Consider the following 19,304-nt stretch of genomic DNA (forward strand, 5'->3'; position numbering starts at 1 on the left):
AAAGAGTGAACTCCTCTATCGCTTGTTCTAATGCGTCGCTGAAGAGGGTAGGAAAAAGATTGAAAGAGACTTTTACTTTGAATACCAGTACTTCACCACTGGGAAAGTTGTTTTTATAGCTTCCCCCAGCCAAACCTGCAGGAGCAGGTAAGGGCATCACGTTTGAATTTCTGTAGTGTTCTCCAGAGGCAGTACTCCCATCCACACTTTACAAAAACCAGCTGCAATAACAACTATTTGTAATTGGAGAGGTCCAGATATGATTGTGTCCACAATCTCAACAAAAATGGTTTAGTCTCAACTAAATTACCTCATTTCCAGATATACACAGCTCCAAAAGACAAAGCAGCCTCCTAGAATGACTCCTGTTCATGCCCTGCTACATCAGAGCAGCACTGATGCACTGCTGCTGTTTCTGTATCTAGTAAAACCCCACGCTACTCAGCTTTTGTGCTCATTGCTTTTTTCATCTCCCAGTTTTAGCATTACTCCTTCTGCCTCTTTTCCAGCTGCCACCACATCAACTATCTATCTCTGGAGAAAGTAACAGGACTGAGGGAAAGATCAAGGTTTGGATCCAGCCTATGGACAGTGCTACCTTAAGCTATGAAAGATCAAAAGAGCTTGCAAACAGTAACCCAGCTGCCTCCATTTCAGCTCAAAACCTGTACAGATCCGCATGATGCCTTCTGGTGTGCCAGGCAGCGAACCAGACATTGTGGGACAGCTTGGAAATATGCATAACTGAAGGAAAAAAAAAGGGTAAAGCAGAAGAAATGTCCCGAGATGGAAGGAAGCAGAGAAGCAGCACTGAGTACAAGGCAAGCCCACTTACCCGGGGTTCTTGGACTTTAGCCAGTTGAGCAGTGCATCCTTGTTGAAGGCTGCAGTGGCCACCATGTTGCTCTTGTTCAGCTGGATGTTGGCAATGGTGTCTGAATGCATGACTACTTCTATCAGTCCAGTCTTGTCTCCTGTGGAGAGGCAGCCATAAGGGGTCATCCTGCAGAGATGAAAGAAACCCTTCCACTGAAATCTTGCCTGGAACTGGGTTGTGTTGACTTTTAAGCTTTCCCTTGTCTGCCATATCTACTCTGCATTTCTACTCTTCAGTACCACGAAACCTGATGAGCTGCTCACAGAATAGTAGACAGACGTGTCAGGGACAAAAGCTTGCAGGCAAAATCGCCTCATCCCACATGCTTTATCACTGCAGTAGGACAACCGTGCGCACGTTACTCACCTCAGGTCCAGGCCCTCCTGCTTCCACAGGATGTCCATCAACTGGATCATCTGCAGAGTCAGCATGTCCTGACGAAGATCTGTGCAGCATTACAAAGGAAAAAAGGAAAAAAAAAAAAAAGGGGTCCTAAGTACATCCCATTCTCCCCTCCTCTTGTCCTGCCCCGAAGCAGGCTGCTAGAGGGGCCTTTGCCATGTTTGTCCCTTGCTAGGTCTGGCTAGTAAAGAACATCAGCACAGAGCAAGGTGTACCTGTGCAGTGATGGTGTAGAGCCCCCACACTAGATAAATAACTCAGACAGGATTGTACTACTGAAGATATATGCTACTTCACTTTGCCAGAGCTCCTCCCGTAGCAGTCAGTGTGGCACTTTAGCAAACATCTGTCTGGACACGACAGGGAGCAGCAGCCACGCCAACCCTACAAAGCTTGGACTGCTGTAGCTCTTTCAGACCTCGTATCAGGCTCCTTTTTACTGTGCATGGGGTATTCAGCTACTACTGTGCTAAAATCTTAATGAAGAGGGCAGCAAGTAAAATAAAGAGGAGAATTGATTATATCTCCAGATTACTGTCAAAAAAACTCAAACACATTGATGGTCCTCATTTACACATAATCTTAATGGTCCAGATTTAGGCCCACTCACCACAATAAACATTTGAGACTTTAAAGTACATGTCTTTACAAGCATAAAGACTCACCATCTCCATTTTTGAAAATAATACCCACTCCTCCTCCACCTGTCTCTTCATTATTAAACACAATCCATAAAGGTTTCATTTTGGAGTCCATAAAGGTGCACTGATCCACACTAGAGGAAACAAAAATATTACCATCAGAGTTTCCATCTATTAAAAAAGCGGCTATCTAAGCTGCAAACTCAACAGCATCCACAAATGCTAACAAACTGCAGACTTCCATGAGAAAAGAGGACCTTAGGGTAGCCTGGCTCTACTGCCAGACAAAGCATGTGGCACGAATTAGGAGATGCAGCTATCTTCCTTACCAAACTTCAGTGAGGATAATGTTGGGGTTCAGGGGGGACTGGAGGTGGGAAAGTGCTTCAAGGTAAGTTTCCTGCTTCATGCACACATGCATCATCTCCTTGGTTTGAGGCTTGGTGGCCTTCTGAGAACTCACTTTAACAAAGTCATTCAGAGCTTTCATCTTGTTGAGTGCTTCTCCCTGGAAAAAAGGGAGGGATGGAACAGGGTTAACAAATAGGAAATTCCTGGAGAAAGTTTAAAAACTATTAAAATCTACTGTGAAATGTAAACCTTGGTTGTATCTCAACTTCTAGCAACTTCACACATGGCAACAAAATAAATTTAGCAGTATCTGCCTGAGGGAGATCCATTGTCAATTATGGATGTTCTGCTGGGCACAAATGCATTGCAAGGTAACAACTGCGGTCCCATATACCAGGAATAATGCATACTATCAAGCAGCAATGGAAAAGTGAGGTGCACTGGCTAGAAAAGTGAGGATGAGATCTATCACCCCTGTCCTTCAATGCTTTTGGGGAGTTCTGGTTATGCAAAAGTGCCACTCAGTCTTGAAAATGGAAGCAGCACTGGTTTGTGGGCACACCTTAGATACGACTTCATGTATACATGAGTCCCTCACTTCTGAATTAGGTAGATCCTTGATAGCTAACAGAGAAGTTTCAGAGGTAAATAGCAGGATTACCTCCTTGCAGCAACTGAAGGAAAGCGTGCACTGCTCCGGATCAGACAGCCAGTTGTGATCAGCTCCTACTAAATGGTAACTTATCTAGTAACAGCAGCGGTCTTGGAACACTTCAAACCATTCTACGCTACGTAGTTTGGGACATGTGCGGGTGAGTAAGAGATGAGCAAAGTCGCATGTGATGGAGAACTCCAAGCTCTTAATAGGACATGCCAAAACCAATATAGCAGTTAAAAGGCTTTTTTTTTTTTTTTTTTTTTTTTTTTTTTTTTTTTTTTTTAGCCACAGCTAAAAGCAATTTTTACCTGTTTCATCAAAACTTTCATATGGTGGGTGCTGCCTCTGCAGTATGCTTCCAGGATCAGGCCAAACCTCAAGGCAACTGCAGGAACATGCATTTCTGACCTAGGGGGAGAAGGGAGGTGAAAGTAATTCTGACTCACTGCAGTGAATGACTAATTCTCCCATTCATGCCAGCTCAAGAAGGGGGGAAAGGAGGGTGCAGAATATTAGCTGCTGTTTAAATTCTTTCTATGTACTGGGGAGCGAAAAAAAAAAATACACCCAGCCCAGAAGGTGATGGAGGAAAAAGACTGCCTGAAGCAATGAGACCTCTTTCTGGATGACTAAATTGCTAACCACTCCTTTGAGAACATTACTTAAGGAGCAAGGACAGCTCAGAGCCTATGGCTCAGAACTGGCAGGTGGCCATGGATGTCCAACGTAAACTTCAACTCACAGGCATGTGTATATGCATATATTTTATATAAAAATTCTGAAAAAAGAACCTAATCCAAACACCACCACAAGAGAAAAACAAACAAACAAACAAACAAAGATTCTGTGTCCTGGAACAACCCTTAATCAGCCTCCCAAGTACAAAGCAGCAGTTCCTGGGTTTTGGTAATCACAGCAAGGAAATCCCACCAATGCTTTGATGAAAGACATTAGTTAAAGGCTATTGGCTGTCCTTTAGCTAAATACCCTGGCATCCATACATGCAGACATGTTTGCTGCCTCACTTCACAGAGCAATGAGGAAACCAGTAAATGCTGGTTTCACTTGATTACTTGAGAAAAAGCCCAAAACATTTGCTCTTTACCTCAGATGCCAGAAAAGGAAGTGTCCGATCTTGCGGTTGGATAATGCCCTGTCCAGCAGGAACTTGGTTAATTCACAGTCTAAGTAGGATTCATACTTGAGCACCTGGACAAGCTGTAGCAGGTATTGGAACAATTCATGATCTCTGGGGACAGAAAAGGAAAATAAAAGACCACCTTAGCTTTACTGCAACAAGTGTACTTGCAAAAACTGTAAAGACAAGACTGTCAGCCTTGTTCACAGTCCCCCTCAGCAGCCCTAAACATAAATAGAAAGGGGCTCTGCATATCCCTTGTGGATAACACTTACGTCAGCTTCTTTAATGAGTTGATAGCAAAGGAACCAACATAACGGTCGGGAAAGCTAAAATCCAGCAGCTCCAAGGCATTCAGGACAGGCAGCTCTGGCCAGGTCTGAAGTAGGGAAATCATCTGTATGGGAAGAAAAAACCAACCAGTTAAAAAAAGGAACAAGGTTTTTATGACAATGGATATAAACCTAAAATTCTACTGATGGAAGAGCAGCTCCTTCTTGGGGGGCAAACCCTCTTAGTCATTATTTATAGATGCCTCAGAGCAAGTTTGCAGATACCAGGTCAAAACCCATCAGTCTAAACTTTCTAGCAAGGCTGACAGGAGGAGCCATCCAGGTCCACAGCAGGGTTACCATTTGCTGTACCTCAATTAGTGGAATAAGCTCTTTGGGAAAAGCACTTTTCTGCAGCATAATAATGTAGACTAGAAATGGACCTTTAGAAGATCCTGTTAAAGCTCTTGAAGTAAGGAGGGATGAACAGCACCAAGACCATCCCTAACTGATGTCTGACGTTCTCAGTGGAAGAGATTCACTGACCTGCTGAGGTAGCTTGTGCTGGTCTATCACTGTCAGTTAAGAATATCCAATCCAGACCCTATTTCTGCCATGAATTAAACAGATTTTTTTTCTTGCCTCCAGTTTCTAGAGGGAATAAGCAAGACCTTGTTGGTAAGTAATGAGTCTGGGACAGCACAGAGAGACAAACCAACTCCACTGGTTACCACTCAGCATATGTTCACAGCGACTGGCTGAGAACAGAAAATCTTCTTCAGCTTCAGTGATGCCAAACCTACCAGCACAGGGGCACTGTGAAAAATCCCCAGCTCAGCTGGCCTCCCAAATACGACACAGGAACGTAGACACTGAAAGACGGATGAAAAGGGGAGCTTTGGCTACCAATGCCAGCATCCTCACCTGGGCAACATCTTCATGCTTGTTCCATTTGGTGATGATAAGCAGCTTTGCCAAAGCTTGTGGGTATTGGTCACGGATATCATATCTCATCTTCCACACCAGGTCTTTCTCATGCTCATACAGTTCGGTGTGGCTCCTCCGCTCCAGTATCTCCTTCAGTTGCAGCTTCTGCTCATGGGAATCACAGGAAAAAGTGTACACAGGGCTCAGTCTCAAGCCAGGGCTTGCTCAGCCCAGAGAGACCCTGTAGGACTGGGGCATGACCCAGTTTGGTGAAAAAAGCTAGCTGGGGGTAAGGTGGAAACAGATAACTTGATCTATGAAACCAGGCTTGCACAGAGCTGAAAAACTGATGCCAGGAGACTCACCTCCTCAGGATCTTCTGGTGCAGCACGGGGTTGTTCTCCATTCCTCCCCAACTCCAGCAGCTGGGACACAAATAAAGAGTCTCAGAAAGGCTCCTCATTCCCTCTGTACTTCTAGCTCACCATCACTTCAGTCACTTGCCACCTCTGGAGAAGGGAATCACCTCTCACAGCCCAGGTGTAGGTAAATGTCCTCAGCAGGACCCCTCTTCTCAGAGGTGTAACCTAACTGCCTGTAGAGCCCCTTCCCTGGGAGTAACAAGAACGAAGGGATGAGTCCTTCCCCCCCAAAAGGGCACGTCTGCACACCCATACAGTTCGTGAACAGGGGCTCTGTGTCACCAAGCTCCCGCCTAACGTGACCCATTCCAGATTCTTAGAACTAGCATGCATTTGCCAAGCAGACAGCACTGCCAAAGCCACGATGCACACTGGCACAATCCGTTAAAGCTTCTGAGCCAGAACATGCATCATGGGGGGGCATGTGTATATGTCCCTGGCAGAGCAGATCTCCTTTCTTTCCTGTAACGGGCACATTTCTTCTTCCATTCCAAGTGTTTGGCCAGTTGCAGTGACAGATGGAAAGTCCCCATACCACATGGCATGTTATCACTCTGTGCTGAAAGGGAGGGAGTTGTCTACTTTCACTCATTACCCTTTTTATTCCTCTTCCTTCCTATAGAGCCTAGTGCTGCCTGCAGTTTAAAGGCAGGTTAAACCCATTTTCTAAACAAATGCTCATCTATGAGAGCAGCTTTACCTCAGTAATTCAGAGCTTGGAAAAGTATTCACTCAAAGGTCCACTAGTTAAGAGAAAAAAGTCAGATTTTCAATTAACAGTATCTATTCATCTAGGTTGCTTGCACCCAATCCCGGTCAACAGTCACCCAAGAAACAGTGATATCTACAGTGTCACCTGCACCAGGAAAGCTAGGGAATTTCTGTGCCTCCCAAAACAGTGTCCACGTCCCCTACCTGTTCAAATGACGGGTAATACACAGGATGCGACGCAACGCTGGGGAAGCAGATGACCAAGGCTGCTGCACTTTCTGTGTTGGGGTTGCATTGTACCGTGCCCATGGGGTTCAGAAGTTCCCCTTTCTCATCTGAAAAGCAAAGTACATAAACTCATGAACCATGGGTTCCACGGTTTGTCGTAAACCATCATCTTCTGAAACACAGAAAGCCCAGACTGCTTCCAGCTCTGGCACTGGACATTGCCTGGCCCTAGCAGCTCACCTCATTCTCCTGACCTCTCACAAGTGAAGTATATACGACATCTTTATGACAGCAGCAACCTCTTATACCATACATGCAATGCCAAGCAAAACAAGGCCTTCATCTTGGCAGGGCTCTAGATGCCATCACAACATAGAGCAGTAATCACACTGGGTCTGCTAGTATGAACTATTATGGCCCCTCCTACAACCTCCTGGACAGCAATGTAGAGTGAAGGACATTGTGGTGGAGACTAAAGATGCAAAACAATACAGTATCTCTCTCTCCTGACATACCTGGAAAGGAGGACCACATGTGCAAGCAGCACTCCCCTGTTTTCAGCTGGTCCTTATAGTCAAAGAGCATGACATTCACCCAGGCGATGGGGCAGTCCTGCCAAGCAAAGAAAGAAGCTCATTCGGGTAGCTGTAACCGCAAATGATGGGTGAAAGCAAGAGAAGAACTAACAAGAAAGTGAGATATTCCCATGCAAAGCAAAGCCCTCACAATAGCCAGGAATAAGAAGATATATTATTTTGATCTTTTCCAAGTCTGCAAATTGCCACACAGAATGCTGCAGCCATTCAAGAGTATGTAGGCGACATCTCACCAAAGGGTTGCTGTAAAGAACACACCACCCCTGGTAGCCATGCCTGCCTGCTTACCTTTCAAGTTCTCCTAAAATCAGAGTACAAGACAGCATCAAATTCAGATATTTCCCACAACCCGGGGTCTTTTGTGTAGTGCTGACCAGCACCAAACACTCCTCACAAACATGTCTAAAACTTCATCACCCAGTATTTCGCAAAGCTGAAGAATTTCTAAGTTTCTGGTAACGCCTTGCAACTCTACACTCAGTGATATTTGAAGAAGCTACAACATACATGCTTTATATATTTCAGTTTGAGGGGAGGGAGAACAACCTTAATTTTGAAACGGGGAACAGAGAGTTAGCATGATTTCAGAAAACTAGGCAAAGAATGCTAGATATAGCTGATAATGGGAAGAAAGGGCTCGGCTCCTTAGTACAATAATAAACATTTTCTATAGAAATCAAACTTTACACCCCCCATCCCCCAAAATAAAACCCACAAGCTCAACCCAGTCACACAAGCCAGTCTCACTTTGGAGGTGGGAGACTCCAGCAAGTAAAGTGACCGGGACACAGCCAAGAAAGAGAACCCGTCTTCCTGCTCTAACCCAGTTCCCTGCCACCAGAGCAGACAGACATATTTTCCACAAGTGACCTACGATTTCCTGCACTCAGGTTCCCCAAATGGAACAGTTTACTTCATATAACAGTTTCAGCAACACCAGCAACATAGGCTTAAGCATACGCTAGCACAGAAACCGACTTGCAAAGAGGTTGCGACGCACCCACAAACACTGTAATATTTGAAGGGAACCACAGTGAGACATCTCATTCCACTGAGACATTCTAGACGATGTGTCAGGCTTACCCTGAAGGTACACCAAAGGACTTGGTGAAAGTAGTAAAGCCAGCATTTTCCCCTAATGCGACAAAATTAATGACTTCCAAGTGGCCTCTCACAAACCTTTGAGTTGATTTGATTAGACTAAGTATCTTCAGTAAAACCCCATTTGAGACATCAGCTTCTAGGTCATAGGGAAAAGCCAAACAAAACACCACCACCAGCAATAACCTTTTCTAACAAAGTAAATGACATCAAACCACAGCACAGAGCCTGCCAAAATGCAAGGCAAGATTTTTTTGGTGGATAAGGTCCAGCAAAGCAACGATTCAGCATTGTAAGGACAGAAATATCTCCTGCATGACTTACAGAAACACTGAAAGCCAGCCCTCTGGGTGACATTACCCTTCTGACTCATCCCAGTCAGTCTGCAAGCACGCCTGTTTTTGTGGTAGTAAATGATTTAGTCCCACCTATGGACAGTCAGCATAGACAAACAACATGCATGTAATGATCTCCAACTACTGTAAGCAAAGCAAGCAAAAAGATTATTGATCCAAACCAAAAATCAGGGTGTATTATGACTATAACCTTCTCTTACCAATCATTTTAAATCAGATCTGGGCACCTTACCCAGGGCTGCAGCTGACCATGTTGGAAAAATCAATTTCTGCAGAGGTCAGCTCTAGCAAATATTATGATTTTATATCAAGAGTCACCAGAATGTATCCACCTTTTGCCAGTACTTATGAACAAGATCCTCTTAACAACTCAGCTAACCAGGCTGGTTTTGTTTTGTCAATCAGAATAGTAAGATTTCCTTCTGACTGCTTCAAAACTGAAAATTGTTCCAGCCTGACCACAAAAACACAGCCTGCAGATGAATCAGATATTCTGTTCAACAAAAGCTTCCAGCAGGAGTTGGAGTTCTGCTACTCTTAAGTGAAAAAAACCAAACAATAAAAAGGTTGATCCTGGTCCTGGCCTCAAAATGTTTCCAGTCTGAAGTCTCCAACCCAGAAACTGGTCCACACAAGCAGGACTCCTGGGTTGCCTGTTGCTCCCCAGACATTAATGCAGTGTAACCCTGAGAACCCTGTTGATGCCAAACGACAAAGCTGCATGACCCCCCCAGCAGTGAAAAGGAGCTAGCAGGACTGCGACTAAATTCTTCTGTGATCATATTTCTGAGTCCCTCATTTCTCTGCACTCTACTAAAGATAGCATGACTAATCCTCTCTTTTAAGCATGGTAACAGTGTTTTTATGGCTGCAGAAACAATAATTCACAGAGGAACAAATGCATTTATTGCTCATAAAGAAAACTCCTCACATGCAAAGAGCTAGAGGAATCATGCTGAAGTTATAACACTGGAAAAGCAGCAGTTCAATTACAGACCACACTTAGATCTACTTTTAGTTACTGAATTATTAAGGGGCTAGAAGTTTTGGAATAGAGGTGAGGAAAGTGAGAAATATCACTACATCTCTGATTCAGAAGCTCAAGAGCTTCCAAAGTGATTTAACACTTTCCCCCCGCAGTCTGCAGCATCTGAACAGTAACCTTGAAGATTCTGTGCTTTCATTTTACCTCGCCTAAAGCTTTGCTGTAACCAGTGCTTATACTCCTCATTTTATTCCCCCTTCTTAGCTGTTAATTTGCTCCATGGGGAATTTGCACACAAGACTTTACTAGAAAGAAGATGCAACCTAGAAGATGGTTTAACCTCAACTACAAAACAAGGAAGTTGCGGAACAGCAAAACCGAGACACTAACACAAATTATTCCTCTTTATGTGCATTCATATGCTGGGTGTGTTTCTTAATGGTCTTTCTGGAGAAGAAATTACATTTAAACAACCTTTCCTACAGGCAACAACTCCTCAGTTTTCTATTCCTGTAGAAGTAGTTACTGGCCATCATTCTGTAAGCTCTTTTTTAAAGTCTTTTTCTGAATGCAAAGGGCATTTAATCATAGAATGATTTGGGTCAGAATGGTGTCCTGTGCCCTCCAGCACTGGCAAGCCCAGCCCAGTCCCACACTGCCTTTACTTACAGCTTTCTTGGACTTCTTCTTGGTGGACCGTGCCTTCTTTGCCTTCTCGATGACAGCATAGAGGGCAAAGCAGAGCCGTGCCATACGGGGAAGATCACAGATGTTAATATCAAAATCCAGTCTCTGCTTCCACACTGGCTCTGAGCATACATTCACCTCAGAGCTGGACACTGTCTTGCACAGCATCTCATTGCCATGAAAGAGACCTGCTTGCACCACCAGCTGAGGGAAGGAGAAATAAGAGAATATCATGGATCCACAGGGACTTGACCTGTTTGCTAAAGACACATGATTAGAAGAGGAATGGGACAGGGCATCGGCCCTCCTCAGCAGGATGCCCTACTCCCGTCTCCTTCCTGATTCACTGAGACATTAAGTTCCTTGATCTTCCTATTTACTCAACTTCAGTAAGGGCGTTGTTATCTTTTCACTTCATGAGGACTTGCAAGACATGCTTAATCATTGCAAAATGCTTGGGTAATCCAAGAGTATTACAGTTTTCACCCTGTAAAGCCAGGCCAATAAATATTGACCAAACCTTGCCTACCAAGAAGCTGCAGAAGCTCAGGAACCTGTCCCGCTGAAAAGGCACGGCAGACACCCAGAGCTGGGTAAGTGCTTACACCAAAGAGGAGGCAAATTCACATCACAGGAGAGGGGCACAGGCAAACAGCTGAGCCCCAAAACAGGCCTGCAGAGCAGTGCCAACGGCGAGCTGTCTCCGGGGTCACATTTGCCTGCAAATCTGTGCTGCTCTTGCAGTCTGCCAGATCGCTGTACAGCTGACAGGCGCTTTGAGCTCATCCCCAACTTCACCTCTTGTTACAGTATTGCCGGCTGGTCTGAACCACAGGCATCCTCTCCCCAGGAGATGCTCCCTGCAAACGATGGGGCGCTGGCAGAAATAACTATTTCATTGCCTGTGCCTTTATAAATCCTTGCCCTGCAGAACACCTGTATATGTGATATACTCTTGCCCCGTTTCCCTCCTTTCCCAAAGGGCAGCCATTCCCCTCCTCCTCATCTGCCTGCTCCCCCTTTGTGGCAAACACTCTGCAAACCCCAGGGCCTTGCTGCATCGTGCTTTCTGTCTTAACTTTACCAGTCACCACCTTTCCCCATCATTCTCTCTTCTCAGAGATGAATTTCCCCTCCTCTGCATTTTGCCAACTTCCCTGCCCCTCCACACCACTGTTGAGCGATATCGCCACAGGGCAGCAGCTCTGTTCGCTACTCAGAAACTGTTGCAGGGGAGTGTTTCTACGAATGCATTGCTCCCCGCTGGGCTGCTGGCTAGCAAGTTCCCTTCCCCTTCCTGTTGTGCTGCAGTTCAGAAACTGCCCAAAGGCTGAATGAAGCATAATGGGGGATCACGTGAGATCAAGCTGTCAGCCCCTGCTTTCCTCACCACACAAACAAGACAGATGCTACCAGGAAAGCCAAAACACAAAACCAAAACCCCAAACTGAGTCAGTACCTACCTTCATTCTCTCATCTGCATTGACCTTGCTGCCTTGCACCAGCTCAATGTAGAAGGACTGCTCTAAGGACCAGAGAGAACCATAGTTTGGCTAGAAAGAGAAAAGGGTTTCGATCAGAAATAGATGCAACAAGGACTTAAGCCAGCACCAGACTTCATCTCTCATCACATGCTTTTTGCAATGCACGACGGTGGGCAGCAGGAAGTCTGCAACAACCAGGGAAGATGTGGAGGGGGCTGGAAGGCTGACTGCAAATTCCCAGCTTTTAGACCCCAGCTAGGAACCTGTCCTGAGAAGAGGCAGGGAGAACCAGCTGCTCTTCCCGGGCAAGAGCAGCATCTCCATCAACGGATGAGTTGAGGGTGACTACGCTGGCTCACTGTCCCCTTTTACCTTTTTCTTAGGGAGCGGTGGGGGCTTGGCAGCCATCTTTGGGGGGCTGGCAATACAGTTGGTTTGCTCATCTCTCATAGCGATGATTGTGGAGGAGTGTACCATGGTCAGGTGGGGTGTCAGGCCTCGGTGCAGGCAGCTGCGAATATACTGCGAAGAGAGGACAGAATCAGCACAGATGAAACAGAGCCAGGCAGGCAAGAGCTGTCACGCCAATCAGAACTGGCTGAAGCAGAAACAGGTGGAAGGAGTTCGGAAAGGACACAGCAACAATCAAAATTCAGTTTTAATTTATCTCCTCTTGCTTTATAAACCTGCAACTCACTGGACTCATGTTGCCAGAACAGAGAATATGAAATGTCTTTTATAGCTGGCATTTCATCAACTGACTCAAACGATTACATTAAGGGAACACACTGAGAAGGATTCAGCACTCCCAACAGCAGTTTGCTCTGCCAGCGGAACACGGGATACAGGATTACTTGCCCAACTTTCAGGAAGAGAACCCCCAGCCCACCATGCAAGCAGACAGCTATTTCCAGAATAAATGCATTTACACAGCACTTGGTACCCAGGGACGAGCTTAGCTCACTAACCCCCAAACCCCTCAGGATCTGTTAGGTTGCTAGAAGTATCCCTTGCCCTAAGTAGCATCTAGGTCCTGCCACTGATGCGTTCCATCCCTGTAAACAGCACTGTCTCCTTGTTGGAGGATAACACATCTCAATCCACCCTCCCAGCAGGAGGCAGCCATATGGGAACAGACTCATTGATAAAGCAAGGCAAAAGGCTCACCTGGAACTGGTACAGGGGGTAGTTCCCATAGAGGTATTCACATTTCCCATTCACCTGCAGGGTGTAGTCCTCTGGGTTCTCCACTGTCTCGTGGCGGAAGACAGTAGCCTGCTTCTTGATAGCATAGCTCATTAATGTGATAGGGAACTCCTTTGGGGAGATCTGGAAAGTGAAGCTCTCCTGCAATCCCAACAACATAGCATACACTGTCAAACACCAGCAAAGGGCTGAAATCAACACAAGGAGCAGCGGTAGCTCAGCAGATAGGTAACAACATTCCTGTTGCTGACAATAAAGAGAAGGATAGGAAGGCAGAATTACCCACACAATTAGCAAATAAGTAGGGATGTTTGCCAAACTGGGCAGGAGCATGTTTCAGCAGTGCAAGCACAAGGCTGGAAATCAGAAACTTCCAAGTCCAGTTTAAGCAGAATCACCAATTCATGTGGTTGCTAGTTATTAAAAATCTTCCCACTGTCATTCCACCAGCAAGGCAGAGGGTGGCTAGAGTCACCATGCTCAAACACACTGCTCTGGAAGGCCCTTCTTCCATGGTGTGGGGGGGTCCTGCTTCATGCCCAAGCAGAACATGCAAAAATCACATTAACCAAAGGTAACAGGCAAGAACAGGGGCCCACGGGCAACGCAGACCAACACCTACAAGTGTATGCTGAGCATGAGCCGAGCAGACTCTTGAGCTTCAAAAGGAAAGGCACGTATTGGGTTCTGTGCTCCTCTCCTTCCCAAACCCAAAAAGCTTTCCACCACATGTACATGCAGCAACCTCAGCTACCAGCTAACGAGTACACCCAACGCATTTTCAGGAAAGGGAACAGCTCTCTTGGTTGGAGGCTCAGAGTCTCCCTCCCAACCATCTCCACAGGCAAAGGAATCTGGAGAATGAAGATGAACACTGAACACATGGAAACACTGTCCACGCACACATTATTCTGTCTCCAAATGCCCAAAGGTTCCCAAAGGGAAAGCACAAACCAGTTAAACATCGTCACAGAAAAGTTTGTGCTTTACCCCGCCAGACTGAAACTTGACGTTGACAAAAATGTTCTTGGTGGGGGTATGTAGAGGACCAGTCCCCAGGCCTTTGGCCATGGGCTCCAGCTGCAAGGGGAAGTTGTACTCCATCCAAGCTGCCCAGGTGAGCTGCTGCCGCTTTGCTGCTCTTTCCTCACAAAACTGGCACATTTTGGTGCGGAAATCATTCACCTCTGGATCCTGCACAGAGTCGAACTCATGTAAACCTAAGTGGAGAGTAAGAAAGGAAGACAAAATAAGCATCTCCACCCAACAGGGCAAATCAGCCTTCGATAATCAGGTGTCTGTGGAAACAGCCTTCCTGAACACATACTTAATATTGGCCTAAAGGAGAAGAGTCAGCCAAGCTACTAGTAATCGCTTATTTACTGTGTACAATTGCACTGACTCAATTACTACAGCCCTCTGCCAGCAGGAAAGAACCCCCTCTTGGGTCTGCACACACACTGTTCCCTTATCAGATCTAACAGAGACCAAACTGCTCATTTCATCTCCTGCATAAGCAGGGCTCCATCACTATTCCACATGCGGCCAGCCTGGCTGGGATGGAAGCATGTTTCACCTACAGCCCACACCCCTGCCACACTCCTGGCGAGACCAACGATGCGGGAACTGACCTTTTCCAATGAGCAGGCTGATCTGGGAGTTAATCACCTTCTTGACTCTGTCCCCTTCTCGAGCCACAAGCCGCAGTACTGGTAGGAAGGGCTGGATGTCACAAAGCCGCCGTTGCTCGTCCTCCAGCTCTTGCTGTTCTGCTGTCTGGTTGATGCACGTGAAGACATAGGCCTCAGGATCGCTGAGCATATGGTACAACGGCTCATACTGAGCATGCTTCCACACCACCTGGGCCAGAACAACAGCAGGGTGAAACTACCGCTGTGCGGCCAGAACCTCGTTTTCCTCTTCTGCCACCCCACAACCTTGATCTCTCAAGATACACACCTTAGTGAAGGGAATGCACAGCCAAACCTTCCCCCAGCATTCCTGGACCTGCAATCACAGGCTGCTTTTCAGCCAAGTCCGGTGGCTCCAACTCATGCTAAACTGCTAGGTAGATTTATCTACAAGTGCCTTTAACTGACTTCCTTTTCTCACACTTGCCATTCATTTCAGGCAAAGGAAATCCCTCAACCTGAGTATTTAAATAACCCTCACCCAAATTCCTCACAGTAAGTACCTGCTGACTGCTAGCCTTGTGAAAGAGAGGGGTTACTGCCACTGGAACCAAAATTGCGTTAAGTAACTTCCCCCAGTAACATGAAATCTGTGGCAAGAGCCAAGAACTTTTCTGAAGTCTTCTTAACACTATCCGGTTCCCAAAGATCCTTCACTCCCAGTGGATGACACTTCCACATGAACGTTCATATTCCATTTCTTCACTCTCATCCTAAGCACTCGCTATAGGAGACAAAACTCCAGAGCAGATGGGTCTCTGCTGTGACCCAGCCTGCCTACTGGCTGTAAAACACAGACCTGTAACTTAACAGCTGCAACCAATCAGCTCTACTTACAGCTTTTTTGGTTGGTTTTGAGTTTGGGTTTTTTTACCTGAAAATTGCAGCATGAGAAAACTTGGAATTATCTGGCACTGTGTTCCTGCCCCTTGTGATCTGTGACTCATCTAGGCCAGGTGCTGCTGCAGAGGAAACCTTTTCCACTGTTTTCCTTCACTGTCCCCTACCCCTGCTTCCCACCCAGCGAGACAATAAAGCCGCTACATTTTGTTTACATGTGGTTTCACTACAGCATTTTATTCCTCAAATGAACCACTAAGAAAAATCCTCTATCATTACCACTCCCAATTTTCAGTATTCAGTTTCTGAGGGGCAAGAGAAGGCTGGGCCAGCATCCTGAATACCTTGAGTCAGTCCAGCATTTGTATTTGACTATTTTGGGGTGAGTTCTCTTACTTCTTACTTACATATGCATACACAAGAGCTTTCATAACGAAAAATCCAGCGTGGGACTAGTTGGGTCAGGTGAGCAGTAACTGAACATACAGTCCACAAGCCCTGTGTGGCCAACTCAAATCTGCCCTCACTCCATCGTTACTCTTAATTCTCATCCCAAAGTTGAACAACACCCAGAGAACGGAGCCCGAGCACCACCACCAGGACCCTGCTGCTGGCAGTCACAGCAGCTAGAGGTCGGTTTAGTGGACGCAGAGGCTGTCACAAAGGAGGGGCTCTCACAGCGAGACACAAGGAACTGCCTCAGAATAACACAGAGGAAACCCAACTTGTACTGAGTTAAGGCCCAACACATTTTCTCAGGTGCTCCCCAAGAACAGACTCCTCGTTCCAGGAATTGCAGATAAGACTACGGAAAAAGGCCGTTACCTGCTTAATGGTACCCAAACTGGCATTGCAGGACACAGAGAGGTTTAAGTATATGCCTGTGGGCAGCAGAAAGTCCACCTGGATGTTTTGGTTTTCTCCCTTGGACCAGAATTCCACAGGGCAGTAAATGCCTGGGGGCATCCTGCTCACTTCTTAGCTACCACCTGCAAGAAAAGGGAAAAAAGTCTGTTGCTGTTGACTACACAAGATCTCCTCAGATCTGTGCCAGGCTCTGTAGAAAGTTTACGTGCAGAAGAACCCAGAGAAATGAAGGTTAGCATAGCCTCATAGCTCAGGAAAATATGCACCTAAGTCAAATTTCCAGTCCAGTGCCTTTAAGCCACAGAGGCGTTCTTGCTATAGAATTTGCTTCTATTTCAATGCAACCCTTTCTTAATCTCTTCTAGACTGGAATTAACATCTACATCTGTATTTGACAATGAAATTAAAGAATTCTCTTCACGTGAGAATGAAGGCACTTGTCCCAATAGCTAACCTACGACCAAGCAGCCAACAGAAACAATGAGTCCCTACCCCTGGCTTTGCACGGCAATCCTCAGGCCACATGCTCCAACCTCAACTTTGTTTCTTCAGAGCTCAGTCCCAGTCTGCAAGAGGGAAAAAGAGGCGTTGATAGTTTGGACTATGCATGCATTTTTATACACACAAATAACAGTCCGCTGTATATCCCCCCTCTATGAGTACAGGAAAAATGAAATTTAAGGCCAAGGCAATCAAAATGGGTTTGTTAATTCCATCTTCATCCTTTTACTTGGCAGGGCTCTACAATTTATTCTCGGTACATCCAAAGAACGCAAATAAGAGAAAAAGAATCTGAATGCTATCAGGTACAAACCTTTTCTTCAAACACACAATAAGCACACATATGAACAGCTAAACCAAAAGGCATTCAGCAGAAGCCCGTGATATGGTTTCTTTCTTAGAGACATGTAATACCAAAGTCAGAGAGCCCCTCACGCCCCATCCATTTGCCCACAAACAAAATACTGCAGCAGCATAGAACTCCGGTTTCCTCCACAGATGACAGGCTGCAGAACACGGTGTCCCTGTGGGGAGGAAAAGCTTGGAGCTGTTAGCATTAGCTCCCCGCAAGAGACAGGTAAGAGGCTAACTCCCTTCAACGACCTCAGCAGGGAAACCAGCTCACCTAAATTCCCTCTCACTTACCAGAGAGTTTTTCCACCAGGTCAGCACAGAAACACGCCAGTGGTGCAGCCTGAACGGTGTTTATGTAGCCGTGGCTCGTAGCTGCTGTGGAAACCAAGGCTTCAGCCTCCTGCCAGTCTGACTCTGCTGGTTCTAAATTCAGCCCTGTATGTGCCCTGAGTAATTCTAACAGCATCACTTATCTTCAGCCCATGAAACTAGTACAAAATTTGCTCATTCACAACTTAAAATATGGCTTTGCAGCTGTCAAGACAGCATACAAACTTAGGAAGAAACTGAGCAACACACTGCTGGAGATTTGGGTCTCCCAAATCATGAAGTCCTGCTGGCAGCCTCTAGTGAGCCAGCCCTATGCTTCAGTATGACAAGCAGCCCAGCAGCTTATCTGCCAGTGCCTGGGAGCACAACACTTCCCCGTCAGCAGTGAGGTAAGGATTCCCAGAAATACAAGCTATGTTTTATCTGTCCTGCTTCCTCAGTGCACATGCTGTATCACACAAGGACCGGATACAGAGACCACAAAACCACCCATGTGCCTTAAGAGGGAGGGGAGTAAAAGGGGGAGGTGGCAAGGTTTACAAGTTTGAATAAAGCAAAACAAGCTTGCCTCATCTTCTGCTCATTAACAATAAAACCAGCAAGTTTCTAGAATATCTGCTACCTCAGCCTTCCCCAAGGGCAACAAACTACCAGGACTCTACTGACCAGCAGCGACAGAAGACACAACAGCGGATGAACCGCTTCCTTCTGCTGAGGATTTCTACCTGATGCCACATGTCATCAGCTATGGAGCACCTTATCTAAGCTATTAGCACTACAACGTCAAGTTCAAGTTGCTCAATACCTTGTCTTTCCAAACTCACCGATTATCTCCCCCTGTAGAGGGACTTTGCCAACAGAACCTGAGGTGGATATGCCAAAGGAAGAATAACTCTGGATTTGCACTTTCTCTAATACTTTGTTTATCTTGTCTCTCCCCTTCCCATTGCTAAATTCAGAACGCTCTACAAGTTGGACCTTAGTTCTGATCCAGCATGACAGTTTTGACATGAAGCAAGCTCTGCACAGATTAATACTCCTGAGCCACCCCACTTTCATCTTCCCTTTTGCCTTGGGAAATTGGAACAGAGTTCTCCAAAAGTAATTCTCCAAAGTAATTACAATTCCCTTTTCTCTGGAAGTTCTCCAAGCTGTAACCTTGTTTGCACTGTCTTGACCTCATGAATAAAGTAATTACAATTCCCTTTTCTCTGGGTCATTTTGCCATTTGTGAACAGCCAAATGCAGCATCTTCTTGTCAGGGTTCACACTACTGGGGTTGCTTGAGATACACTTTTTGTCTTTCACTGCAACAGTCTTTAAAAAAGGATTCCCCACTGCAGCCGTCAATTTTCAAAAGCCCCAACGTCATCTCAGACTTTCAGCCTGGTAGATAGACAGATTATTGTTAAAAATTCCATGTTGTGGTAGGGTTCTGACCTGTACGTCTGGTAGCCTAAGGTTCAAGTTAATCAGCCCACACTTGACAGAAATTAGCTTGCTGCACAACTCGCTTATCTCTCAAAGCCAGGGCAAGCAAAGGCAAGACAGAAGTTTGTGTTTTACTGGGATGCAAACCCACAGAACCAACCTCAGGCAGGTACACAGGCTATCAAAGACTCCTGCTTATCAACACCGAGCTGCAGCCACCCACTTTCTAACATAAGACGCCCCCGGTC

At 46.0% G+C, this 19,304-nt stretch overlaps 1 protein-coding gene across 1 annotated transcript in view; it reads right to left on the reverse strand.

Annotated features, from left to right (window-relative positions):
• The window catches only part of PIK3CD (phosphatidylinositol-4,5-bisphosphate 3-kinase, catalytic subunit delta), a 19,987-nt gene extending 2,977 nt beyond the window's left edge, over positions 1-17,010 (reverse strand). The window contains 21 exon segments of the mRNA XM_009889566.1: position 1; positions 3-38; positions 836-1,003; positions 1,244-1,322; positions 1,945-2,054; positions 2,250-2,428; positions 3,238-3,337; positions 4,035-4,178; positions 4,343-4,464; positions 5,264-5,431; positions 5,632-5,691; positions 6,604-6,734; positions 7,143-7,239; positions 10,335-10,556; positions 11,816-11,905; positions 12,209-12,358; positions 13,004-13,183; positions 14,033-14,262; positions 14,674-14,902; positions 16,399-16,562; positions 16,933-17,010. The exon segment at position 1 is cut by the window's left edge and continues 81 nt beyond it. Of these exon segments, the coding sequence (XP_009887868.1) occupies position 1; positions 3-38; positions 836-1,003; positions 1,244-1,322; positions 1,945-2,054; positions 2,250-2,428; positions 3,238-3,337; positions 4,035-4,178; positions 4,343-4,464; positions 5,264-5,431; positions 5,632-5,691; positions 6,604-6,734; positions 7,143-7,239; positions 10,335-10,556; positions 11,816-11,905; positions 12,209-12,358; positions 13,004-13,183; positions 14,033-14,262; positions 14,674-14,902; positions 16,399-16,539 (2,637 nt within the window). The 5' untranslated portion in view covers positions 16,540-16,562; positions 16,933-17,010.
• Between the last annotated feature and the right edge of the window lie 2,294 nt (positions 17,011-19,304).

The sequence above is a fragment of the Charadrius vociferus genome, unplaced genomic scaffold (genome assembly GCF_000708025.1).
Source record: "Charadrius vociferus isolate BGI_N301 unplaced genomic scaffold, ASM70802v2 scaffold477, whole genome shotgun sequence".
Classification (NCBI taxonomy): Eukaryota; Metazoa; Chordata; class Aves; order Charadriiformes; family Charadriidae; genus Charadrius; species Charadrius vociferus.